This window comes from Corythoichthys intestinalis, chromosome 10 (assembly GCF_030265065.1).
Source record: "Corythoichthys intestinalis isolate RoL2023-P3 chromosome 10, ASM3026506v1, whole genome shotgun sequence".
Lineage (NCBI taxonomy): Eukaryota > Metazoa > Chordata > Actinopteri > Syngnathiformes > Syngnathidae > Corythoichthys > Corythoichthys intestinalis.
The window spans coordinates 10,048,105-10,076,029 of NC_080404.1; the positions used below are offsets into that span (position 1 = coordinate 10,048,105).

Sequence of the window (27,925 nt, forward strand, 5' to 3'; positions counted from 1 at the left end):
TGTAGGTGAACTACAACGCTGTCTTTATAGTAGCCTAAGAGTAATACATAAACAATCCAGCATGCGTGTGTACTGCCATTGTGCATGCCTTGTATGGAGAAAAACGCACAAGCAGGACAAATTTGGACTGAAATAGCTGTTTTTGGATAGGAAACACTAAAAAATATCCTCAGCACCGCCTGCTGTGAGGTACTTCCAGCGCCCCTGTGTCTGAACAACCCAAATAGATTTTTTTGTTGATTGATGATAAATTCACACTCACTTGTCCATGTAAATAGAAGACATGGATTGCACTTGGCTCATGCTTTGAACCACAATGCCGAGTTCGGAAGAGAGAGTCGGTGCTGATGGCAAGCCAGAAGCTTGTGCAAGGAACACCTCACATTTGTCCTTCATTGCATCCAGGTCTTCTTTGAATTTAACCAGCTCTGCCATTTTCCTCTGCAGAGGGGAAGAAAACATGATTACAAAAAAAAAATCTTAAATTACATAACAATTTAGATAAGAACCTCTTGGTCATTAATGCGCTGCAGACTCTGGTAAACGTCGTCTCTGTCCAGTGGGGTGCGGATTTGCCTGATCAGGTGTTCTTCATGGGCTTCCAGATGCATGCGGAAGTTGCGTATTTCTGAGATGTAACGATTGTACAAAGATTCCTCATGTTCCTCTGTTTAACACAAACAAACCAGGAGAGAAAAATGTAATAAAAAAGTTTTTAAAAAAATTTTTTAAAAGGCAAAAAATCCTCACTGTTCACCAGATACTATATACAAAGAACAAGCCTTGCCTCTTTCTGCAGATTTGAGAAGTTCTTGATAGTATTCTTTGCAGCCCGCGACATCTCTCTCTAACTGAGCACAGTCTGCCACGGTAAACACTTCAGACTCTTCACAGTCTTCTAGGAACTCATCAAAATGAGACTGAAGGTTGCTCAAAACTTGCTGATGCTCACCTGGTAGCATTGTTTTAAACTGCAACAGAAAAAAATAAACACATGTTAACATAATTGCATAGGCATTTGAAATACTGTTTGTCAACCCCTGAAAAACCTACAGATGCTACATTCCAGTGGCGGATGGTGCGTATATCAGCCATGAGGCAGTGCCAAGACACCACACTTTTCATGTTGATATGGGAGTGATGCCATAGCGAAAGAACATTCTGGTATAATTGCTCCGTTCTGTATGAGAACAATTAGTTAGCCCTACATTGAAACATCATTCGCCGTATGCAAATAATGGTTGTAGGAAAAGATCTTACTTTGAAGCCATATCTACAGCCTCTTTGTTGGGTGGGGGCACAGTGAAACAGACAGAAGGCACCATGGCCTCATTGCCTGCAGGGTTGATGACCTTCCACTTGGCCCGATGAGTGTTGTTGGCCAGCACGCACTCATCGTCTTTATAAATGGTTATCTGAAGACAGAAATTCATGAGTTACCATGTGTTTACTGCAGTGCTTCCCAATTATTTTCTGTTACGCCCTGTACTCAGGAAGCCATCAACATTTCGCGCCCACCCAATGCCACCACTGTAAAGAATATCATTTGTCTATAAAATTATGTTAAGTAGACCTCTGCATAACATTTATTATTATTATTTATAATTATTATTTATAACATAATCCTTGTTAACATTAAAGAAAAAAGGTAATGTAGAAGAACTTTCAATAAAGTATAACTTTATTAACATTGTTTTGGGTTTGAGTTTAGAAAAGACAAAGCGCATCAATTTGCCAGGAATGAATGAATGGATGGATGGATGGATGGATGGATGGATGGATGGATGGATGGATGGATGGATGGATGGATGGATGGATAGATAGATAGATAGATAGATAGATAGATAGATAGATAGATAGATAGATAGATAGATAGATAGATAGATAGATAGATAGATAGATAGATAGATAGATAGATAGATAGATAGATAGATAGATAGATAGATAGATAGATAGATAGATAGATAGATAGATAGATAGATAGATAGATAGATAGATAGATAGATAGATAGATAGATAGATAGATAGATAGATAGATAGATAGATAGATAGATAGATAGATAGATAGATAGATAGATAGATAGATAGATAGATAGATAGATAGATAGATAGATAGATAGATAGATAGATAGATAGATAGATAGATAGATAGACACACCCAAATTGTAAACATACACTCAATGTACTTTTTGGACCATTTGATACTGAAAAATAAAATTTTGTAAAATTAATGAATAATAATAAATTAAAATTGAGTAGCAACATTTTAAAGTGCCTATGACAGCAAAATGCAAAGTTATTTCATATTTCATGCGGTATTTTATGCTCCTGAATAAAATGGACCGCTTGGATGTGTGTATCCCGCGCCATGAAAATGAGTGTCTTCCCGGATTGAGGAAGAATGCGAATGTGATGTCACCTGGGTCAGCATCTTGCAACACAGCCATTGCTTTATAGCATGCAGATGGACTGCAGATTTACCTGATTTTGCGGATTAACTCGTTTTTTTTTTTTTTTTGGGGGGGGGGGGGGGTCGCATCAGGCCAGCTCAATGTGCTGCAGGCTTTTGTTGCTGCACCAGGGAGAGTGCTGTGAGGCTTTTTGGATTTCCAAAAGGTTCTTGTTCACCACGATGGGCAAAACAAGTCCGACAACCGAGGAACCATTGGACTGACAAGGAAGTGAGTAAGCGTCTTCTTTTATATATGTCATATACTGGCAAATGTTTTAATAAGGAGGTGGCTTGCATTTTGAGGGTGATGATACTACTCCGGTTTTGTTTACATTTTCGGTGTTTCCCCTTCTCTCCCTGGCAACGAGCACTGCCTGCCTGCCGCCGTAGGCTGGCTGATGGGTGAAAAATATCAACCCCCGCTGCCATGTGTGACATGAGTTGAAGTGGTTTTGTGTGATTTGCCATTTTCGGCTTTTCCCCTTCTCTCGCCGGCTACGAGCACTGCCTGCTCGCTGCCGTGGGCTGGCTGATCGCTGAAGACAATCAACCCCGCCCCCGTGTGTAACATGAGTTGGGGTAGTTTTGTGTGATGTCATTTTGGGCGTTTCCCCTTCTCTCCCCAGCGACGAGCACTACCTGCCCGCCCCAGAAAAAACAGCATGTCAGCTAGCTGTCACGCCATCTATGTTTTTTACGCTCTTTCCTCCTTCTCCAAAGACGGAGCAGGGAAATGACAAAAGCCTGACTAACTCCGGTGGCATAAAATATCGTTCGGGAGGTGCAAGAACTTGACAGTTTTGACTATTATGCAGTAATTTTGCGCTGTCGTACTGAATAAATGCATTTTTAATACTTCATATTCCATTTAGCACAAGACAGTTATTTGTCATGACCAAAGCATCCATCCATCCATCCATTTTCCATTTATTTAGCAATTGGGGAAAAAAATACTTCGATAAAAAGAATCTCCTGTAAACTATTGAAATAAAGAGATTAAACAAAGACATTTTGCTGCTCTCTGTCGCAATGTTCCTCTTTCTGAATCGTCCTCCTCAATAGGCTGAATTCTAAATCAGCTGAAATCGTGACCCTGCCAATGTCATCCTCCAGCTGGGGACGCTAGAGCGCTATAATGACAGGCGGGGCTAAACGGCAGTTTAAAAGACTAATTTCTTGTCAATGCACTTTGCCAAATTGTTGTATATTGTCAAATCGTCTCAAAATATGAATCTAATTCAGATAATAATGCTATTTAAGATTTTTTTTATGCTGTTACGGGCACTTTAAATCAGAGTACAGTTTGTCAAACAATTTAACAGAAAAAACAAAACAAATACAAAAATGACAGTGTCATTGGACAGAGAGAGACTTTATTTTTGCTGCAGGCTGTATCACCTCTTTTGCTATGTTGTGAGGTTTTTTGCACTTAGCAACTTAGTATGATGCTAACAGTGCTCGCTGGTTTACTGATGTAACACTCACAAAGCGGGACGATTGTTGGTGATATACTCACGTTTTCGCTGAAAGAAATCAAGCGGCCTATCAATACGATTTGGGTCTAATGTCTTTAAGTGTCGTCTTAATTGATTCGGGTTCAAGCTGTCCGCTGCCAACATTTTTAGACATTGCAAACATTCTGCTTAGAGAGGAATAATGTTGAGGGGAGAAGCAAAAAGTAAGTAAAAAAAAAGTCGCTAGATTTGTCATTAGTCGGTTTTGACAAAAAAAGTCGCCAGATTTAGCGGGAAAGTCGTCAAGTTGGCAACACTGTGTTCAATGCACTTCATATCTCCTGCTCTTTGCAGTGTGCTCTTGTTTGGTTGAAAAATTCTGCGCAGACTCTGAAAATTAGAGCGCCAATGCCACCCACTGAGTCGATGTGGAATTACACTTAGTTCGAGTACAGGAAATAAAAAGTATGTCCCCAGCGCCCCCCTGGAAAGCTTTGTGTCAGAAATGTTTGGTAAAGAGTTAAAGACCACTAAATCAACTGATCCACCAATTTGAATTAACACATATTACTTTGAGCAGGCATTTTCTATCTTACATTATTTTATTCGATCATGACTAAGCCCTAGTGCAAAAACACATAAAGCATTGTACCTCGATTTGTCGATAATCACAGATCGCTTTGACAGGGATGGAAGCTCTACGAGGGCTGTCAGGGTTCCTAGGCTTGAGCTGCACAATATTCTTGGCCCGACCCATCAACCCAGCTACAGCATTACGGTATTGAAGAAGCTGCTCTTTTTCTTCCTAAAAAAATACAACCCCAAAGTGATATTATCACCTTCAGATTTATTCAAAAATATCTATAGCTCATGCATGCTCTGCATGCTTGTGCAAGTTTACCATGGATTCCTGAATGAGATCTTCCAGTCTGTGCAAGCTACTAGTTCGGTCGCACCTGTACTTTCTCTGAATAGCGTCTTGCAAGCCCCTAAGGAAATCCATGGATTCTTTGGCATCGCTGAAAAACTGAACAAAGAGCATTAAGAGTAGCTGTGAGCAGTGCCCACATAAAGCTGATTTTAGCGACGTAAAAGGAGGACACACCTCAAAATAAACAGCGTTTTCTTTGAGGTGCTGTTCCACGCATGAGCACAGCTGCAAGATCCAACTCCATTGCGTCTGCATGGCAGCTCTGTATGCCTGCAAGCAACCATTTAAGAAATGAGACACAAAACCTGAGTGAAAAAAGGCCATTATTGAATATGATTAATGGCATACATGGTGGAGTATAGGTATGTCCCGATCCGATTGAGCCATTTTACAGAGGATCAGAATCGGGTGAAAGGGATTGGATTTTTAATTTAAAAAAATAAATTTATGTTTGTTTAGCTTCATGCTCATACACCCCCACAGCTTCACACCCTCCTTCCTGCTATGCAGAGCAGCCAAAATGTCCAGTTTGCATTTGGTACTTAAAATTAAAGATGATTGACAGGTTTGTAGCTTTGATCTTGTTGGTGAAGCTTGGTAGCTCTACGATCAAAGACACAAATCTGTCAATCATCGTTAAACTTGCATAAGTGTGCTGTGGCAACTCATTGTGTAGTTTGTGTAAGTTCGCTGCAGTGTGAGTGTCAAAGCGTGAGTGGACTCACTCAATGAAGCATTTAATAAAGACAAGCATTTTTCTACATTATTCTTGTTTTAAAAAGTTTGGAACCCTTGTTTTAAAAAAGTATCGGTTTTAGTATCGGATCAGGACTGTGTATCGGCAGATTCTCAAAATCAGGTGACTCAGACTGGAGTGCAAAAATATACGATTGGGACATCCCCAGAGGAGAAGCCTCTGCCCATAGGTAAAATTTTGTCTTACTTCAATAGTTAACTTGGCTGGGTTTACTTACTTCAATAGTTAACTTGGCTGGGTGGCTCCTAAAAAGCAGACGTTCTGCAAAATCCTGCACAGACTTGATTACTCCCTCCTTTTCATCCAGCTCCTTCATCAGATCCTGTTTGGACACATTAAAGAATTTCAGAGTTTTAAAAATACAAGTAAAGTGGTTACTGCTTCCCCTGCACACAATTAGAAGGATTAATTACTAAGAATGATTTAAATCCTTATGGCTAAATGAGTCAAACTCACAGCATGATAGTCTCTTTTCTTGGATACGTTGCTGTTGCGATCGCTCCAGTCAAAGGCGACCTCCTCTTCCTCTTTCTCGTTGAGCCAGATGAGCTCACTTGTTGCCTGCGACACAAAGTCGTGCAGGCTCTGCAGGTGGCTTTGTCGCTCCTTTGAACAACTCTAACAAGCACACATTCAGCAATTAGAAAATATGTAAAGCCATGAAACTCGATTAGTGCTATTGATGGCTGTAGAAGTCAAATATCCGTAGATAAAGCTGGCAGTGAATGATGTTTATGGCGCTTTCACACTAGAACAAGAGGACCAGGGTTCGGTTGGAGAGACACTTCACAGCAACACTTTGTTGCAGTTGTTGAAAATGTTCAGCATTCACACTGCGTCAACCGAACTTTCCGATTAGCATCACATGGACAAAAGGTGCACTGATTGATTGGACCAATAGACCCTACTCACCTACGTCACAAAGTGACGTGTCGCTGTATCCGGCCGCCATATTGTCCGTCATTTTTAAGCCCTATTCTCAATGGTTTCAATTAGTCGTGCAATTTATAGAGCAATTCATGGAAGCCCCGGTGTTATCTGACGCTGTAAACTCATTGGATGCGTTGCATAAAAGGTGTTATGTGGAAAAGCTTCAGTTTATCCATTCGTCAGATCCATATTTGATGCCTAAATCGATTTTTTTCGACCCGCTGTCTTCGCCGTCTCTGCCTGACATTTGCTACCCTGATATTTACAACTATCTTGTCCACACAAAATCAGCCTATTCTCACGAAAGTTTGAAAAACTTTAAGAGCTTGGAGGCTTATAAATACTTTGTTGCTGGTTGGGTGAAACAGGTCCTCGTCCACGAAAATTCGGCAGGAATCTATCTTGTGCTCGGGAAGGTGAGTTACGAAATTTTCAATTCAAAATCTTTTGTTCTTGCAAACATCCAGTGCAAAGTCTAATGTATTTCATGTCATTTGTCAATGGAGCTAGGGCTTTTAATGTTTATATGGTTTAGCGAGAGCACTCTCACTACATACATATATAATATGTAATAAATATGAAGTGCGATAGCACTACTTCAGATTGTCCCTAGTTGAATTTCTTTTTTGGCTTTTGACCTCAATAGTGAAATTGTAAATTAATTGTATGACAACTGTCTTATTATCCACTTATAATTATATATTTTCAGGTAGTTCATTCACAACGTCTGAGTGTATGTTGTCGGCGATTAGCCTAGCAATGATCTTAATTGTGGTTGTCAGCCCAAAACCCTCTAAATATATATTAAATGCATCTTTCCAGATATAAAATGACTACTACATACTCTGTGGTAATCGTTTGGAGCCCAGTTTTCTCGTCGAATTGCAGCAGTCCATCTCGCTCTCCTCTCCGAGTCTCTCAGAATACGGTAGAACTTCAACTCTCTCCGTCTATCTTCTCTGTTATTGCAACCGACCGCTACACACGCCTTCACCATTTTGATCATTAATGTTAACGAGCAGAAAAACACGCCATAATAGGAGGAACTTACGTAGCAGTAATGCGTCAACACGACGAGTTGACGGACAGTATGGCGCGGGGGTGTGGATGTGACGTCATGTGAGTAGGGTCTATAGAAGAGGAAATACCTCCATTCTGGGAGGGAGTGATCGTGAAGCGTCACAGCGTGGTACTGTGATGCTGCACGTCATGTAGCATAGCATTATTTTTACAAAATCTTGTCTTGTCTTGTCTTGTCTTGCCACAAGGAACATCTGATAATGAGGAACCCGCGACTGAGAAGTTAACACTCAGCACTTACGTTGCGCTGAGGAGGCAAAATTCTCAACTCTGGTTACTCGACAACAGTAACGCCCGAAACCCTCCTGCCCAACCCACAGAGAGAATAATCCTAAACAACGCCCAAACACACCCTTCTTCCAGACCACAACCCGCCTCACCAGAGCCTTTAAAAGACTGAATATTTAACTAATCGTCGTCATTGTTTCTCTGAAATCTTTTGTTGACTTGTGATATGGTGACCCTGGATCCAGTTTGCCTCCTCGCCTGGGTCTTTCTGTGCTGTATGATTGCTGCTCACTTGGAATAAATTGTCAACTTCTGTTTCGAAGCCTTTTTCCAGCCTTTAAAATGGAGTTAATACAAGGGGTTAAGACTAAAGTGAACGCGTGGAGTTTGGCCTTTTGGCCGGGTTGTCAGAGTAATGTTGGCCCGGGTCGTTGGAATTGGCAGATCGGCTGGCATGATTCAATCGGCTAAGAGGTCAGATTCCTTCACATGTTAAACTGTATATAGATTTTTTTTATTACTTTTATTTTACAGCAATAATATTACCGTATGTGTCAATTTTTTTGTCAACGGATTGTTTTGTGAAGCAGAATTTTTTATGCATGTAAGTTCAAATTTAAAAATAAAAAAGGTAATGTAGCATAGCAAGTCGTCGCCCGGGGTCATGCCCTCCCGACTCAATGCCAAGCGAACTGTAGTATATAAAAAATGCATAGGGGAAAATTAAACTATGAGAGGGAACCACATGGTACCCCAAGTCACACAGGCGTGAAATTGCTCTCACTTTTTGGACTGTAAATTGTAGCCACTTCCAGGAGAGCGAGACTCACGAAACAGCCGCCGAGACAGGCGGCCAGTCACTCTCATGCGGTTCGTTCAGCAACATTACAACCCAATTCTGTGTATCAAATGCAACTGCTTAGCACAGTACAATAACATTTGACCATGGCTAATCGTCTGTCATCTTGTCATTGTTGATTTTGAATAGCGTCCGCGCTGTACTTCCGCTTCCAAGGATGCCCTGCTTGTACTGTCAGAGCAGTGCAGCATCAGATGCTGCACATAAAGTCGCAAAAGTGCACCCTGCTCCGGTTGCATTCACAAGCGGAGTAGGGTGTGCTTAAAGCGGACCGAGACCCACAATTTTTAAGATTTTGAAACACAGTTCAGTTTGGTTCAAACTAAGAGTTCGGATGAGCGTTCACATTTACATAACACCGCAGACTATCTGAGAAAAGACCTATGGTCCATTTAAAACGGAACAAAAAGTGCTAGTGGGAAAGCGCCCTTAAATTACAAACTGTCCTCAAGATGTGACTTACCAATAGTTTTTCGTACTGCTTCTCTAAACTGCTTATTTTTTCTGAATAGGTTAGCTTCAAAGGTAGATTGATCTGAATCTGCAGGGAATAAAATACATGAGATTTCAAACAGATTAAACATGCTAATTCATCAAACAGTACTCCTTACCTCACTCAGTTTTGCCTCTTTCAGACTCATTTCAAATTCTTCTATGGCTCTATGTACTGATTTGTGGTTATCTAAATGAGTTGCAACACTTGGCATGTCAGATCCCCACTCTGCGCGGTCCAACTGCAACTGATTAAAAAAAACCGAGAAATGTAGGTTTCAGTATAATACTTTGATTAAATGCATGATGGACTAAATGCTAATGGTTGATTGCTCACCTGCATGTCAGCCACCCACTTCAAAAGGTCTTCAACATATTTCATGTTCACCTCTTCTTCTGTCAAGCTGGGGTCAGCCAATGAAGACTTCATTAAGGGCTTGGGGATGTGCATTTGTGTCATATGCCTGAGGCTGTCTGGCTCCATGCTACTAGCACTGCTCATGTAAGTTTGCTCTGAAGCAGACTGCAGCCCAGGAGTCAAAGACGGTGTAAGGCTAGAGGTGAATGTGGAAGAATTGAACCCTCCTTGGCTGGGTACAGGAGGAAAGGCCGGATTCAGGCTGATGTTCTGGGACAAGCCAGAATTCAAGCTCTGTGTAATGCCCGAGATCATCATTTTGGTCTGCTCGGTCGTTAGGGTGCGACCCTTGCTGTACAAATTGGCACATTCCGCTCTCAGGAATAGAAGATCATCTCGTAGGTTTGAAACCCTGGTTGGCGACAATGAGTGATGTAATGACTTGCACAGCATTTTTCTATTAATATGCAGACATTAAATATATTTTTACCTTCGAACTAGTTGATCTGTGAATGGAAATTTTCCATCAAGAAGTACTTGGATGTCCACTACTTGCTGTCTCAGTATGTTCTCACATTCCAAAAGGTAGCCAGCGATTTCGGCTTCATTTAGGAATTGGATCCCAGATTCGAGACGTTTAACATCCTGACAAAACGATACAAATGGTTACCATACACAAACATGGGTTTGTCATTCGATAAATAAATTTAGTGCAAATTTCATTCAAATACGCTAATGCTTATCCAGTGGGATACACTGCTGGCCAAAAGTATTAGCACCCCTGAATTTCTGTCATATATTGCTCATTTTCTCCCTGAAAATGATTGAAATTACCAATGCTTTAGTAGTAATATCTTCATTCATTTTGCTTGCAATGAAAAAAACATAAAAGAGAAAGGGGGAAAAAATCATTTTACGCAAAACTCCAAAAATGGGCCGGATAAAAGTATTGGCACCCTTTGAAAAATCATGTGACACATCTCTAATTTGTGTAATTAACAGCACCTGTTACTTACCTGTGGCCCATAACAGGTGGTGGCAATAACTAAATCACACTTGCAGCCAGTTAAAATGGATTAAAGTTGACTCAACCTCTGTCCTGTGTCCTTGTGTGTACCACATTGAGCAAGGAGAAAAGAAAGACCAAAGGACTGTCTGAGGACTTGAGAAGCAAAATTGTGAGGAAGCATGGGCAATCTCAAGGCTACAAGTCCAACTCCAAAGACTTGAATGTTCCTGTGTCTAACGTGCGCAGTGTCATCAATAAGTGTAAAGCCCATGGCACTGCACTGTGCTAACCTCGCTAGATGTGGACGGAAAAGAAAAATTGACGAGAGATTTCAACGAAAGATTGTGCGAATGTTAGATAAAGAACCTCGACTAACATCCAAACAAGTTCAAGCTGTCCTACGGTACAACAGTGTCAACCGGTACTATCCGTCGGCATCTGAATAAAAAGGGACTCTATGGTATAGGAAGACCCCAATTCTGACCCAGGGACATAAAAAAGCCAGGCTGGAGTTTGCCAAAACTTACCTGAGAAAGCCAAAAACGTTTTGGAAGACAAAAGTAGAGCTTTTTGGGAAAAGGCATCAACATAGAGTTTACAGGGAAAAAAAAACCAAGGCCTTCACAGAAAATAACACGGTCCCCACAGTCAAACACGGCGGAGGTTCCCTGATGTTTCGGGGTTGCTCAACTACCTCTAGCACTGGACTGCTTGAACGTGTGCATGTCATTATGAAGGCTGAAGACTACCAACACATTTTGCAGCATAATGTAGGGCCCAGTGTGAGAAAGTTGGGTCTCCCTCAGAGGTCATGGGTCTTCCAGAAGGACAATGACCCAAAACACACTTCAAAAAGCTCAAGAAAATGGTTTGAGAGAAAGCACTGGAGACTTCTAAAGTGGCCAGGATTGAGTTCGGACCTGAATCCCATAGAATACCTGTTGAGAAATCTGAAAATGGCAGTTTGGAGAAGGCACCCTTCAAATCTCAAAGATCTGGAGCAGTTGGCCAAACAAGAATGGTCAAAAATTCCAGAGCATTGTAAGAAACTCATTGATGAATGATGCAGTTGTCGCAGTTATTTTGTCGAAAGCTTGAGCTACCAAGTAGTAGGCTGAGGGTGCCAATACTTTGTCTTGCCCATTTTTGGAGTTTTGTGTATAATTATAATGATTTTTTTTTTTTTTCATTCTCTTTGTGGTTTTCATTGCAAGCAAAATAAATGAAGATATTACTACCAAAGCATTTGTAATTGCAATCATTTTCTGGGAGAAATTGAGCATTATCTGACAGAATTGTAGGGATGCCGATACTTTTGGCCAGCAGTGTAAAGGCAAATTCAAAGGCATGTAAATTCGGACAGGTGTTAAAGGGTTAAATATGTCCTCCATTTTGTCCTTATGGAAGTGGTCACCCTAACTTAATATGATGTACAAAAGGTGTCTTTGTTATCCATTATGTGAATTAATAATACAAATAAGTTAAAAGATGAAAAACATACCGATTTCAGGGAATTTCTTGCCACCGCCAACTTGTCCTCGCCATGAACACAGTCTCGCTGGACCCTGTTGGCAATTTGCTGCAGCGTCTCAAGCCTTTAAAAAAAAAGCAAAGCAATCTTGTAAAGGGAAAAAAGTTACTCATGCACTCAAGCCTGAGCAGGTAACCCACCTGGATCCATAGGCGATGTTGTTATTAAGAAAAGAGCTGTTAATTAGAAATGGTTCTGATCTAGTTCTAATAAAGCCATTGTCACTGGAACCGTAGCTGGTGAAACTACTGTTGCTAGTAGATGAAACCCTGCTCAGGTATGCCATCTTTTCTACCGACTGCTATGTCCTTTTTCACAGTCTTCCTAATATTCTCTCATGGTCCACTGTTTGGATCTTAGCCTCTAACCATTGTCAGAAGGACTGGATGTCAGCCTTCCCACATTTATAGGATCAGAGGTAGGTGAGGAGGGTGTGAGGGCCATCCCACCATGAGATAATATTCTATCCTCAGGGGAGCCAAAATCGCATAGCAGGTTGAGACAGTGCTTCTTTATAAAAGCAGCCAAAAGGTTGTAATTGCTGTATCTGACAGCTTTTTAAGCACACCCTTTCTTTAGTTTTGCTAATATGGAGTATTTAAAAGCCAGGAATGCATGGGTGGATATGTCTGTTTGAACAAACAATTGTCAAATGAACTCCTAAAATATGGTTCCACCTTAAACCTGCTGCAACATGTGGATAAAAACAGCAACATTGTGGGAAAAAAATATATGTGTATGCTTCAACAATTTGTATCAATTGCATATTTGGGAATTTGTGTACAGAAAGTAGAGTTACAATCATAAAATCCTTTTAAAAAGAGTTGATTATTTTGAAAACATTTACTAATGCTGAACGGTATAATATTACAGTGGTATGAAAAAGTATCTGAACCTTTTGGAATTTCTCACATTTCTGCATACAATCACCATCAAATGTGATATGATCATTGTCAAAATCACACAGATGAAAAAAACTGTCTTCTTTAACTAAAACCACCCAAACATATATAGGTTTTCATATTTTAATGAGGATAGCATGGAAACAATGACACAAGAGGGAAAAATAAGTAAACCCTCTCCCAAGGAGTGGCTGTCCACCAAAGATGACGCTGAGAGTTCAGTGCAGAATACTCAGACAGGTAAAAAAAAAGAACCCTAGAGTGTCTGATAAAGACTTACAGAAATCACTGGAACAGTCCAATATCTCTGTGGACACAGTAACTATATGTAAAACTATGGCCAACAATGGTGTTCCTGGGAGGACTTCAAAGAGACTGCTGTGAGAAAAAAAAAAAAAACATTGCTGATCATTTAATGTTTGCAAAAAAGCACTTGGACACTCCACAGAAATTTTGGCAAAATATTTTGTGGACTGATGAAACCAAAGTGGAATTGTTTGGGAGTAACACGCAATGTCCTGTGCAGAGGAAAAATGGAACAGCTCACCAACATCAACGTCTCATCCCCACCATTAAGCAAGGTGGAGGGAGCGTCATGATTTGGGGCTGTTTTGCTCTCTTTTGGCCTGGACAACTTACAATCATGAAGAATGAATTCAAAAGTGGGTCAGGATGTTTTGCAGGAAAACCTAAGGCCGTCTTTCTGGGAATGACTAATGATTACCTCAATGCTTACAAAAGATATACTGATTAGATTCAGATGACCCTTCTCTGAATACAAAAGTGATTTGTATCAACTGATCCACCCTTGGTAGTTGTAGTTAAATGGAAGAATGAATTCAAACGTTTATCAGGATGTTTTGCAGGAAAACCTGAGGCCGTCTGTCAGACAGTTAAAGCTAAAAAGAGGATGAATGCTGCAACAAGACACTGATCCAAAACATAGAAGTAAGTCAACTTCAGAATGGTTTCACAAGAACAAAATACACATTCTGGAGTGGCCAAGTCAAATCCAGACATGAAACCCATTGAGATACTGTGGCATGACCTAAAGACAGCGATTCATGCCAGACATCCCAAGAATCTGACTGAATTACAGCAATTTTTTAGAGAAGATTGGGCCAAGATTAGTCCTGATCAATGTGCCAGACTGATCTGGTTGAAGTTCTTGCTGCCAAAGGGGGGGCCACAAAATATTAAATGTGATGGTTCACTTACCTATTTTCCCCCTTTCGTCATTGTTTGCATACTATCCTCATTAACATATGAAAACCTATAAATGTTTGGGTGGCTTGAGTTAAAGCAGACACTGTTTTTTCATCTGTGTGACATTGACAAAGATCAGATCCCATTTGATGGTCCTTTATGTAGAAATGTGAGAAATTCCAAAAGGTTCAGATACTTTTTCATACCACTGTAATAAAATAAGGTCTTTGGTTAGCCAGTTTTTGCAATTAAAAATGTTGACACTAAAAATTAATGTTTAACTGTTAACAATGTTTCCATTGACACCATAGGAAGGATAATTTGACAGGCAGATTACACTGTAAATGCTACTATACATCTTGATTAAATATGAATATGATAATTTAAACAAACTCAATTTTTATCAAGCTGGTGTGAACACTAATTTTTCATAAGTAAGTAGTAATTTGGGGCTGGAAAACATGCGTAACTTGATGTATCTCTGTTAAGTCAAATTAGAAAAAAAAAAAAAATGTGCCCAGTGTTCTTTGGGCGTTCTTTCAGACATGCACAGATCTGCCTCATCTGTTTCGTGCTTTTCTGACACCAAAATATTTCCGCACACATCCAAAGTGAAATGCGCCGTCAACCAGAGCTCTCTCCAGCACCTTCACTTACTTTACTAGAGCTCTCTTCAGCACCTTTACTTACTTTATTTACCTCACACTGATTTGGTAAGTAAACATTTGACTCTTTTATAAACTGTCTAAGGCAACGTGGCAGTTCATAAAAGAGTAAAATATTGTAAGGACTGTTATTTAGCTCTTCCGCCGCAAAAGATGATGGGTAGTTGTGGTAACCACGACAGTGAGTAATTATTGCTTTGATTATGTCGTGTGTTCTGCTCAATAAAATGTGTTGTTTCTTGGGGTTGTGCGGTTGTGGGGTGTATGGGGCACAAGAGGAGCCAGCCAAAAGCCAGTCTGTCATTCTTCTCACATCGTTCGCCACAATATTTACTTACCAAATCGATGTGAAGATGTTCAAGAGAGCTCTGGTTATACTGTATGAGGTTATACAACTGATTGATCATTTCACACCAACCATTAACAAAACATTCAGCACTGTGTCAAGATCAGTGTTGTTAATAACGGCGTTAGAATATAACGGCGTTACTAACGGCGTTATTTTCTTCAGTAGTGAGTAATCTAATTAATTACTTTTCTCATCTTGGCAACGCCATTACCGTTACTTGGGGGGTAAAGGTGTGCGTTGTTACGGTATGTTGGTTGACTGACGCAAGAAAAGTCTGAGAAAGACGGACTCACGGAAACGAGAGAGCAGAGCAGCAGTGGGGAGGAGGCAAGGGAGTGTGACGCTGTTGCAAACGCGATGCTACTATGCTAGGTGGCTCCAATAATACCTGACTGTAGCCGATAGCCTACAAACTACGCCCACATGATGCTTCGGTAGATATCACATATACAGAACTAGATGCAAATGAGAGACACGGCAGAATTAGCAACAAGTATAATAAAGAACTAGATGCGTTACTAAACAGCCGCCATCTTAAAGCAGTAGACTTCTCAAGAAAGCTCTGTTGTAGAGAATCGTCCAAACGAACCCAAGTAACTTTATATCTAAAATACTCCTAAATCGGCAAAACCTAACTCAAATCTATCTTTAAATGATGAAACAGTTTTAAAACTTACACATGTCGAATAGACAGAAGGGAACTAATGCAATAACGGGAGCAATTTTAACAACTTTAACGGTTGATTCACAACATTAAATGACTTCCACACATAGCAAAGGTTATTATCTAGTTATCGTCATATCTGCAATACCCCTGTGTCTAGTTAAGTTTAGGGTAAAGGATTGGACTAGGGCCAATTGTCCCAAAAACCCTTTAAACTTCACATTGTGTAACCTGTTTTGTTTTTTTTTTTTTTAAGATAAAAATAAATAAATAAAATATCACCAGTTACTTTGCCAAGTAACTAATTACTCTTACATCCAGGTAACTGAGTTACTAATGCAATTACTTTTTGGGAGAAGTAATTTGCAACTGTAATTAATTCCTTTTTAAAGTAACATTAACAACACTGGTCAAGATCCAATGCCTCTTGTGTATTCAAAGACTTGTTTAGCATTTTGAAATAATTTAATCCCCTTGAATTAATCCATTGAGTTTTCTCCCTTCATTTATTTGTGAGTATGGTTTACTGTTTGAGAATGTCCTTTTAATTAAAATTAGCATGTGTTTTTTTATATTGTAGAATTATTTCAGGTAAAAAATAGTTCACCTACATACGATGAATGAGCAGCGCTAAAGCTAACTAAGGTATTCAGTACTGGAAGCTCACAATAAATAAATTACTGAAATCTAATTTGTAAATGAATTTGAGTACTGCAAACTCAAAATTAACAATTTACGATAATCCAGTTATTAAAGTTAATTTAAGTCCTTAAAACTTGAAATAGTTAGGTAAATTGCAGCTAATTAATGTTAAGTAATATAAATTACATTTTCGAAGCCAGCAGGTTGACATTTTATTTTTTTAAAGTAAAGTCAACTTATTATACTTTGCAGTGTAGGATACCCTTGGTCAAAGGTTGTGAGACAGTTTCTCCTTCAGTTGAATGAGAAAGTGTCTCAAAACTTTTAACCACGTATATATACATGCATTTGTATAGAATTGCACTGCACCATACTGAGGGCTGCTTCAAATGTTTTCAATTCACAATAATGAGCATGTCTCAATTATTGAGTTGCTTTATTGCATTAGATAGTGCATGTGTCGTATTTTCCGCACAATAAGGCGCACCTAAAAGCCTTCAATTTTCTCAAAAGCCAACAGGACACTTTATATATGGATAAACATTGGTTAATTACGGCATGAAATTTACTTAGTGCAGCCCCATCTAGTGAATGCAGAAAACAACTCCAATCCCTTCTATTTATTTATTTATTTACTTAATAGGGACAGTGCACATTGATGAACATCTAAAAGATGTAAATATGCCAGATTGTAGCAAAAATGCTAATTTACATCCGCAGTCCCTAGGCAGGTGACACAAAGACATAAAAAGAGAAAAGAAAAAAAAAAAGATTGTAATAAAACAGCACAGTAAAATACGTTACTAAGAACTTAAAACTCTACTTCTACTACTTCTACTGCGCCTTATAATGCGGTGCACCTATATATGAAAAACGTTTTAAAATAGGCCATTCATTCGTGGTGCGTCTTATACTCCGATGTGCCTTATAGTGCGTAAAAATACAGTATATCTAATGTTATGCCTATTCACAAGAGTTCATAATTTGAGATAATTTCAGAGGAGAAATTAATTTAAAGCATAAAGTTTAGTGCCTTGTCAGGAACTCACACACTGAATGATATTTTTCCTTATCATGTTAATACGATTAGCTCAAGCCTTATAAAAAAAATAAATAAAAAAAAAAAAAAAAAAAAAAAAAAAGAACATAATACGCACTTTACAGGGAATAACAGCAATCAACAACTATTACACTGTGTAAAAACTTAAAACTAAGTGTAGGTGGTAGTTAAACTGTAATCCCAGACTGAACATACAATAAAAAATAATGAATTTGCCCGACAGCGTATTCATCGTCACATACCGTTCCACCTCGGGCCTCAGGCTCTTTTCTCTTTCCAGCATGGCAACAATTAATTTTCCCCACTCCTTTTCTACATCATTTGGGTGATGACCTGGTGGTAAATGTATGCGTCCGAACTCGATCCATACCTTTTGAATGACACAAATATGACCAATTATGATAACACTGATGTATTTTAACATGTGTAAAAAATTTGCGTACCTCTAGCATTTTATAGAAATTTTTTATTTTTGTCTTCTCATTTTCCTTCAGTGGAATCTCGTGTTCTTTAAATTGCAGGTATTGCGTGTAAAGTGCCTGTGGAGAAAGTGGGAATCAACCAAAGTACATTCATACAAATTGGTGGCCAAGAATCAAAATGATGATATACAACCCCTGGCAAAAAAGTATAGAATCGCCAGTCTCGGACGAGCACTCACTAAGACATTTTATCATGTAGATTTTGTCAAGAGTCAAGAATCTGCATTAGACAAGGTGTCAAGAGTCAAGAATCTGCATTGGACAAGGTTATGATGCTGGAACTTTTGTTTTGTGCTCTTCCAGTGAGATTTACAAAGATGACTGCCTGAAGAAAACATTAAAATTCCCTCAGTCCTTGATGATATGGGGCTGCATGTCAGGCAAAGGCACTGGGGAGATGACTGTGATTAAATCTTCAATAAGTGCACAAGTTTACATTGAAATTTTAGACAGCTGTCTTATCCCTTCAATTCAAAATATGTTTGTCATTTTTCAAAATGACAATGCATCATGCCACAGAGCCAAAACTGTTTAAGCATTCCTTGGAGAAAGACTCATCCAGTCAATGTCATGGCCTGCAAATAGCCCAGATCTCAACCCTATTGATGACCTGTGGTGGAAATGGAAAAAAATGTTCCGCAGCAAGGGTCTGACCTGCAAGGATGATCTGGCAACTGCAATCAAATAGAGTTGGCACCAAATTGATGAAGAATACTCATCAAGTCCATGCCTCAGAGACTTATAGCTGTCATAAAAGCCAGAGGTGGTGCTAGTAAATACAAGAGATGTGTTTTGATTGTTATTTCTTTGTTTGTTCCTCATGATTCAATTTCTTTTAGTGTTTCTGAATGCTAAAGAGTTGCACTTTTGAACTATTCATTATTTTTTCAACCTTTTTATATTAGTTGGTTCTACATGATGAAATGTCTGCGTGAGTGCTCGTCCGAGACTGGTGACTCCATATTTTTTGCAAGGGGTTGTAGTAACACATTCAGGATTTAAGCTTCATAGTAGTCTGATACCTTTAGTTCCGCAGGATTGTTGGGGAATGATCTATCGTTCATTACAGTAACATTGTGCTTGATCCACTGACTGAGGTATTTGATCATGTTCTGGTACTCCACCCATTTGATGTCAATTTCCTGTTAAGAGCATATAATTCAGAACCTGGATACAAGTGGATGATGCACTGGCAGGTGGTGACGAAATCAACTTACATTGGGACTAATACCATCTCCGTTCTCCGGTACTCTAGGGAAGGCATCATACAGCGTTGAGACGTACGTAATAACGGACTTTTCATCAGGAGACTGAACATCGACGTCTGGAAAGAGAGCCAAGGATTAATTCATTCACAATAAGTGACGAAGAATTAATACATTATGAAACCAGTGCACCAAGTGCTCTTTGTGAAAATTGTACCTTCTGGGTCTAGCAGTCTGGCCACCCCTAGTTGCTCAGCCACACCGAACGCGTTCTCTAAATTGGATCGGTTGGTCTGGGTAGACACCCGGCTCATGTCAACTAAGTCAGGTCTGGAAAAAATAAGACAAGTTAATTTCTACTTCAGACTCTTTCTTAGAAGTCTATTTAACACTTCTTGAATATGTAATTAGACACACATGGTTATTAAGAAACTAAATGAAAAGGAAAAATGTGGATTGAAAACACTGCCTTTGTCTTGGTCAGAGAAAAGTTCATTGTATGAAAGAAAGGACAACAGCATGTGACTCAAGGCACATTTTTCAGTTTTTTTCCAAATTGCAAGCCAAGTGTATGTTATTATCTAATTGTTTAATCTTTCATCTATGAAATAAAATTACTGTACCAAAGACTTTTCTTGGCGAAGCAGCACAGATGTAATGGCCAAGTACCATCTCTGCTAAGCCAGTGTTTATGAGCATTGCATCATTTTTTACTTTGGTTCTGGGTGTGGTCACATTTTTTTTACAGTAGCCTATATGAGTTCTCCTTAAATTATTGCAGTCTCTCAGGGATATAAGTAACATTTACCTTTTTTTTAACCTATCCTGGACTGTCCTGTCTGAATAGTTTAAATCAGGGGTGCTTATACTTTTTTGCTCCAAGAGCTACTTTTCAAGGAGACAACCTTCCATGATCTACCTTACCAGCGGGGGGTGTTTTAAAAAATAATGTACATTGTTAAGTATGTTGTGTGAGCAACATATGAGGTTATTTTACTCACACAACATAATCAACGATGTATAGTGGTACCTCAACATACGAAGTTAATTAATTCCAGGACCTTGTTTGTAAGTCAAAATAGTCATTTGTCGACCAGGATTTTCCCATAAGAATACATTATAATTCAATTAATTCGTTCCACAGCCCGAAAACCTACACTAAATTCTTTATAAATACTGCTGGTACAATTACAAATGGCAATTACACATGGCAAAACAAATAAATTATGAAAAAAAATTGGAATAATAATGTAATAATGATAATAATTCCTGTAATAATGGTACAAATCGAGTTCTAATGTGGTGGATGTGTTTTGCATGCTGTAACTGAACGCACCGCGTGGCTGACGTGACAGTGAGATAGGTGCGGTAGAGATTTTACTCTTTTAATGCTCTGTTGTTGTTGGCGTCAACTGCGGCCGACAGTAGCATGTTGTGTTTATTTTTCCAAATCATTTCCATTTTCATTTCAATGGTGAGCGTCAACTTTTTCCTTTTTTCACCAACTGCACTAACCTACTTGGAACCCTTATTTCTCTCCCAAGAAAATGTGTTGTTTTCCTGCTATGTGTGTATTATAACACTCACTCACTCACTCACTCACTCACTCACTCACTCACTCACTCACTCACTCACTCACTCACTCACTCACTCTATTATAAGCTCGTCTTTCAATGTTCATTCAGAACAGTTGGAAACCTTTATTTATTTATTTATTTATTTATTGAGTAAAATTTTATTTTTTATTTTTTTGTTTTTTGTAAACATTTTTAGGAAACCGACTAAAACGAGGCGAAATTAGTCTTGAGTTTTCGTCAAGAAAAACTAGACGAAGACAAACACATTTAGAGATGACTAAAAAATGACTAGGACTAATAAGTATTATCGTCCAAAAGACTCAGACAAAAATTAAAAGGGCTGCCAAAAACCACACTGCTACCCACACTAGCGTTGTGATGGACTGGTCAATATTGATCAACGTAATGGGCGCCCCTGGTCTAAATGTATCACATAGGAGTTTGACATACTCCCATTAGGGTTATTCACTATGTTACATTTACTAATACAAAACAACGAACAGGTAGGGGTTATGGTGCGACAGAAAGGAAGGAAGCAGATAGAAGAGGAGAAGAGCAAACAACAACAAGAAATATAGTTGTATAGTAGTGCTATCGTTAGCTAATTATATATACATGTGGATACCATGTGGGGGGGCTGATACCGAGGAGAAGGAGGAGGTAAGGTAAGTAAAAAGGAGACTTTATTAGGCGGGGTGGCACGGACACGACTCAATGAGGTGGCGAACCCAGTATTATGTGAATCCCCTGTAAGTAAGTTGAAAGTAACGTTTACCCTTACCTGTATTTATGAATAATGGCATTGAAAAGCCTCCCATCCCTCCAGGATGTTGTAAAATTGTCACATCTAACACCGACATAGCCCTCAGTTATCTGCTTGGACCAGAGCAGCAACCTGTCTTTGGCTGTCATGTCCTGGGACTCGCCTGTGACGTGAATCTCTGAGATCTGTCAGTGAAGAAAAATGACACAATTGATTCCAAGAAATGCATTAATGCATGGTCATGTTATTCAGTTACAATCAAGCATCAAATCAACATGTTTTCATTAACAGCTTAAATAACACACATTACAAAAAAAAAAAAAAAACACCAGATGCAGCAGATTTGTATGTAAAAAAAATAGCCAAAGTGGTATATAAGCTCGCAATAATCTATGAAAGTATTGTGTTCATATTGTTAAGTGGACTCCTCTTTAAAAGAAACTGCTGTATTTTAAGCCACAACAATTGTTGTGTTTGATAGAACGATATGTCTATATGCTACCATAGTAGATTCATGGCGCATTAAGCCCCAGAACTATTTTTAATTTGTCCGTTATACCCTGAAAACGTCGCACAACCGCTTTTGTTTCAACCCAGCCATAAAACGAAGGTAATTAATTATATTTATTATTCAAAATGTATGTTGTTTTTAGCTTAGAATCATTAATTGATGTCTCATATTTCTTTAAAAAAAAAAAAAACTTTAAAAAATTATTCACATATATTTTAAACTTTTAAACAAATTATGTCACAATGGAAAAAATGGCGTCTGTAAAAAGAGTCACGGATATCTACCTCATAACTATCGCTTAATTGTATTTTTTTTTGTTACTGTCGCATTTTCTCCGTTATGTTAGATGATAAATAATCGATCCAAACAAAGAAAAATTGGGAAAAAACGTTTAAACAGGTAAATATATGAAAAAGAAAATCTCAACCACTCCTTAATGTCTGCGATCTCTGCATCGCGACCCTTGTTATATTATCTTGTTTCATCCATATAATCCCTAAAAAATCCAGCTGTGGCCATTCACAGCTGTGACTTGACACTCAGTGATACATGCTACATGGAGTTTTTGGATCGAAACAAGGTAAGTACGCGATAATATCTCGTTAAAGTCATGGCGTCTATAATTCTGCTGTCGCATGCTCCAGATAGGGTTTTGCTGTTTGAAAAACATTTTTTTTTTAAATGCCCTCCTGTTCAAAATTTTTCTTCCCCCAGAAAATTGAGATTTTAAGCTTTCCAATCTTGTATCACACATGCATAACGGACAATTTTAAAAGTTGGCCAAATTGGGGGTCTAGCGGGCAGAACTTCAAGTCACCTAAGTGTTTTCCGCCATATATATACATATATATATATATATATATATATATATATATATATATATATACTGTATATATATATATATATATACTGTATATATATATATATATATATATATATATATATATATATATACAGTGCCTTGCAAAAGTATTCGGCCCCCTTGCACTTTGCAACCTTTCGCCACATTTCAGGCTTCAAACATAAAGATATAAAATTTTAATTTTTTGTCAAGAATCAAAATTTATTGGATAATTTTAACTTTTTTAACAAATAAAAAACTGAAAAATGGGGCGTGCAATATTATTCGGCCCCCTTGCGTTAATACTTTGTAGCGCCACCTTTTGCTCCAATTACAGCTGCAAGTCGCTTGGGGTATGTTTCTATCAGTTTTGCACATCGAGAGACTGACATTCTTGCCCATTCTTCCTTGCAAAACAGCTCGAGCTCAGTGAGGTTGGATGGAAAGTGTTTGTGAACAGTAGTCTTCAGCTCTTTCCACAGATTCTCGATTGGATTCAGGTCTGGACTTTGACTTGGCCATTCTAACACCTGGATACGTTTATTTTTTTAACCATTCCATTGTAGATTTGGCTTTATGTTTTGGATCATTGTCCTGTTGGAAGATAAATCTCCGTCCCAGTCTCAGGTCTTGTGCAGATACCAACAGGTTTTCTTCCAGAATGTTCCTGTATTTGGCTGCATCCATCTTCCCGTCAATTTTAACCATCTTCCCTGTCCCTGCTGAAGAAAAGCAGGCCCAAACCATGATGCTGCCACCACCATGTTTGACAGTGGGGATGGTGTGTTCAGGGTGATGAGCTGTGTTGCTTTTACGCCAAACATATCGTTTTGCATTGTGGCCAAAAAGTTCAATTTTGGTTTCATCTGATCAGAGCACCTTCTTCCACGTGTTTGGTGTGTCTCCCAGGTGGCTTGTGGCAAACTTTAAACGAGACTTTTTATGGATATCTTTGAGAAATGGCTTTCTTCTTGCCACTCTTCCATAAAGGCCAGATTTGTGCAGTGTACGACTGATTGTTGTCCTATGGACGGACTCTCCCACCTCAGCTGTAGATCTCTGCAGTTCATCCAGAGTGATCATGGGCCTCTTGGCTGCATCTCTGATCAGTTTTCTCCTTGTTTGAGAAGAAAGTTTGGAAGGACCGCCGGGTCTTGGTAGATTTGCAGTGGTCTGATGCTCCTTCCATTTCAATATGATGGCTTGCACAGTGCTCCTTGAGATGTTTAAAGCTTGGGAAATCTTTTTGTATCCAAATCCGGCTTTAAACTTCTCCACAACAATATCTCGGACCTGCCTGGTGTGTTCCTTGGTTTTCCTAATGCTCTCTGCACTTTAAACAGAACCCTGAGACTATCACAGAGCAGGTGCATTTATACGGAGACTTGATTACACACAGGTGGATTCTATTTATCATCATCGGTCATTTAGGACAACATTGGATCATTCAGAGATCCTCACTGAACTTCTGGAGTGAGTTTGCTGCACTGAAAGTAAAGGAGCCGAATAATATTGCACGCCCCACTTTTCAGTTTTTTATTTGTTAAAAAAGTTTAAATTATCCAATAAATGTTGTTCCACTTCACGATTGTGTCCCACTTGCTGTTGATTCTTGACAAAAAAATTAAATTTCATATCTTTATGTTTGAAGCCCGAAATGTGGCGAAAGGTTGCAAGATTAAAGGGGGCCGAATACTTTTGCAAGGCACTGTATATACTGTATATATATATATACAAGTCCAGGAACCTGAGGCTCTACACAAAGCGGAAAGAGGGAGGCCGAGGACTAGTGAGCATCAGAGCCACTATCCCGGAGGAAACTACATCCCTCCAAGAGTACATCATGAAAATGGCCCCTAGTGATGACCTGCTCGGTGAATTCCTCAGGCAACAGAAGCCCAGTAAGGAGGAGGACCCAGAGGAGCTATCATGGAAGGACAAGCCCCTGCATGGTATGTACTGCCGACAAATTGGCTGGAAAAGGCCGGACTGAAAAACAGCACGGAGGCACTGATCATGGCAGCACACGAACAGGCCCTAAACACAAGATCAATAGAGGCCGGGGTCTATCACACCAGACAGGACCCCAGGTGCAGGCTATGCAAAGAGGCCCCTGAGACAGTCCAGCACATCACAGCAGGGTGTAAGATGCTGGCAGGCAAGGCATACATGGAACGACATAACCAGGTAGCAGGCATAGTGTACAGGAACATCTGTTCCGAGTACGGACTGGAGACCCCAGAGTCAAGGTGGGCAACACCTCCAAAGGTGGTCGAGAACAATCGAGCCAAGATCCTGTGGGACTTCCAGATCCAGACAGACAAACTGGTGATGGCCAACCAGCCTGACATAGTGGTGGTGGATATACATCAGAAGACAGCAGTAGTGATAGATGTAGCAATCCCGAGCGATAGCAACGTCAGGAAAAAGGAACACGAAAAGCTGAAGAAATATCAAGGTTGAAGGAAGAAAGAGTTGGAGAAAATGTGGGCAGTGAAGACAACAGTGGTGCCAGTAGTGATCGGGACACTAGGGGCAGTAACCCCCAAGCTGGGTGCATGGCTCCAACAGATACCAGGAACAACACCCGACGTCTCCGTTAAGAAGAGCGCAATCCTAGGGACAGCTAAGATCCTGCGCAGAACCATCAAGCTCCCAGGCCTCTGGTAGAGAATCCAAGCTTGAAAGGAGAGACCATACCGCCAGGGTGGGCGAGACAATGATTTTTTAAAATATTTACATACATACATACATACATACATTCATACATACATACATACATAGAGTATATAGACACATATTTTGTTTTCAAAAGTCGGCTGACACGCATAACACAAAATTAATATTATTGGAAATACGTGCTTTGTATATATAGATATATTACTATATATATGTATTTTTTTTTTGCCCTTTGCAAATTATTCAAAAAGGAAATCAGCGTTAAAAAACAGCATTTACATTATTCAAAACCTTTCTCCAATAAAACATCCATTATTTTGTTATTTCATTTCATGTATTTATTTTTTTATATTTTGAAATCACTGTTTAGGACAGAGATGATTTTATTACAAGACTCTTTACTGTCCAGTGTTTTAACGGCAGTATATTTGATAAAAATTTGCTTGAATGTGTTTCAAGTTGAGACATTGTTCTTTTAAAAACATAAACCTGTTAACAGGTTAAAACAATGTTAATATTGCTGATGCTGTTAATTAATTGTATCGGTGTAAACATGAATGCAAACTATGAACCTAGCTGAGTGATTGAGCCGATCATCAACAAAGGATTCAGGGGGGATGTTCAATATGTACTATGCCTGTCATAGCTTGTGTTCAGATGTCCTGTATTAAAAGATAGTAATCAACAGCATGATCTGTTTACCTCCTGTTGGCTGAGAACACATTTAGTGCATTCAGTGTGACCAGACCAGGTCCTCAGCCTGATCCTTCTGTGTGGCTGGCCATCATTGCTTCTCAAAGTATATAACACGTGTTCCACTGCTCCAAAACTAACAGTCCTCCTGAGCCGGTGCCTGAGTAGCTTCTTGACAAGCACATCATCCTTAGCTGAGACACTTCCAAGGAAGGTACGGTGAAGCTTCTGATCTTCACTGCATCTGGTTCTTCCAACATCTGGAAAGCTGCTTGCAACAGTGCAAGTTGAGATCTCACCAAGAAGTTCTTTAAAAGAATTTAAGGAACCAGTTGCTTTTCCTAGACACTCTCCACTGGCAATGAGGCTCCTTGGAATGCTTTGATGTTTCTCCACCGGTAAAGGTTTTTCCAGAGTACAATTGCCCTGAATGTCACCCACAGGAAGATCTTTGTCAAATTTTAAAGGATCATTCAATCTGTGCTTCTTTTTCTGAAAGTGGCGACGACCTTTGACATCTTTAGATCTGGGGCTCAGTGGAGCTTTCTTGGGGTCGACGTAGCATTCCTCCTTTGAGCCCCGCACACAGCCACACGTATTCCCCATGATTCTTAAGTCCGTCCAGAGTTGAACAACTGGTGAGCTGTTATCAAGTAAAAAATCTCTCTCAATCTAATCCATTCCATTGACAAAAAGAATTAAGTTTCCTTTCATTGACTCTGAGAACTAGTAACTCTCTCGCTCTGTTGCTCCCTGTATATCTTGCTCACATGTGTGACAGCGGACTCGATTCTGACCTTTGAAACACTTCCCTGGCTGTACTAATCCCACACAAACATCATAAATGCACACGCAGTCGTGACCCACGTGTTTGCGGCTCTCAGCTGAGCAAGGGCAAAAACTTGTGCACGGACCAGTTTGGGGCTGGTCGGTCGACTCTTATCGACACAGTAAGCACAGGCGCATTGCAGGTGCCTGCCATGGTTCCCTATATTTGTATGGAAAATGAGGTCACGTTAGCCTGGGGTGAAATTTTGGCTCAGCAAATTGGTCTGCGGTGACCCAGACAGTCACAGCCGGCTGTCAAACAGTGCGAGTTGACATGAGCGGCACTGGCAAATCCTGGATAGCTCTGTCTTTGTCTTGTAATCAAGACACATACAATGGCACAGTCGGAGGCGGCTTTCACACCCTGTGGTTAAAACAAACTCTAATGTGAACACCGCAACATGAATGACTGTTCAGAAAGGTGCCTAACTCCAAGAACAGGAAGTGGTTTGCCATATGAGAACATTACATTATAATTACAAAACTGGAACAAGGATGCAGTCAAATACAAAACATTACTTTTAACAAGGAAATACAAAGTGAATATATTTCAACCATGTAGCGAGTGTGCTAAAAATAGTGGGCTGCTTAAATTATCTGCATACAAAATAAAGGTCAAAGTCAGCTGACAACAAGCACAGTTCAAACTACTTTGTACTAAGAGACAGGGGTCACTACATACTGTATATAGAGTATAAGTATGTGTAATATGTTACACTGTAAATATATATACAGTACATACATACATATATATATATATATATATATATATATATA

General features: G+C 39.4%; 1 protein-coding gene across 13 annotated transcripts in view; it reads right to left on the reverse strand.

The window, feature by feature from the left end:
* dst (dystonin) overlaps window positions 1–27,925 on the reverse strand; it is a 255,373-nt gene that overhangs the window by 145,689 nt on the left and 81,759 nt on the right. For 12 of the 13 annotated variants that reach the window (XM_057848283.1, XM_057848273.1, XM_057848272.1 and 9 more), the window contains 21 exons: window positions 21,615–21,781; window positions 19,474–19,586; window positions 19,269–19,375; window positions 19,074–19,193; window positions 18,013–18,108; window positions 17,812–17,939; window positions 12,052–12,145; window positions 10,032–10,186; window positions 9,521–9,953; window positions 9,303–9,431; window positions 9,155–9,232; window positions 6,051–6,212; window positions 5,812–5,916; window positions 5,012–5,107; window positions 4,808–4,933; window positions 4,559–4,711; window positions 1,261–1,415; window positions 1,054–1,180; window positions 788–971; window positions 510–667; window positions 263–441 (listed from right to left, as the gene is read on the reverse strand). In XM_057848283.1, coding sequence (XP_057704266.1) covers window positions 263–441; window positions 510–667; window positions 788–971; window positions 1,054–1,180; window positions 1,261–1,415; window positions 4,559–4,711; window positions 4,808–4,933; window positions 5,012–5,107; window positions 5,812–5,916; window positions 6,051–6,212; window positions 9,155–9,232; window positions 9,303–9,431; window positions 9,521–9,953; window positions 10,032–10,186; window positions 12,052–12,145; window positions 17,812–17,939; window positions 18,013–18,108; window positions 19,074–19,193; window positions 19,269–19,375; window positions 19,474–19,586; window positions 21,615–21,781 — 3,065 coding nt within the window. Of the gene's footprint in view, window positions 1–262; window positions 442–509; window positions 668–787; window positions 972–1,053; window positions 1,181–1,260; window positions 1,416–4,558; window positions 4,712–4,807; window positions 4,934–5,011; window positions 5,108–5,811; window positions 5,917–6,050; window positions 6,213–9,154; window positions 9,233–9,302; window positions 9,432–9,520; window positions 9,954–10,031; window positions 10,187–12,051; window positions 12,146–17,811; window positions 17,940–18,012; window positions 18,109–19,073; window positions 19,194–19,268; window positions 19,376–19,473; window positions 19,587–21,614; window positions 21,782–26,329; window positions 27,164–27,925 lie in introns of those variants that run through there. The other variant, XM_057848279.1, reaches the window with a different exon arrangement.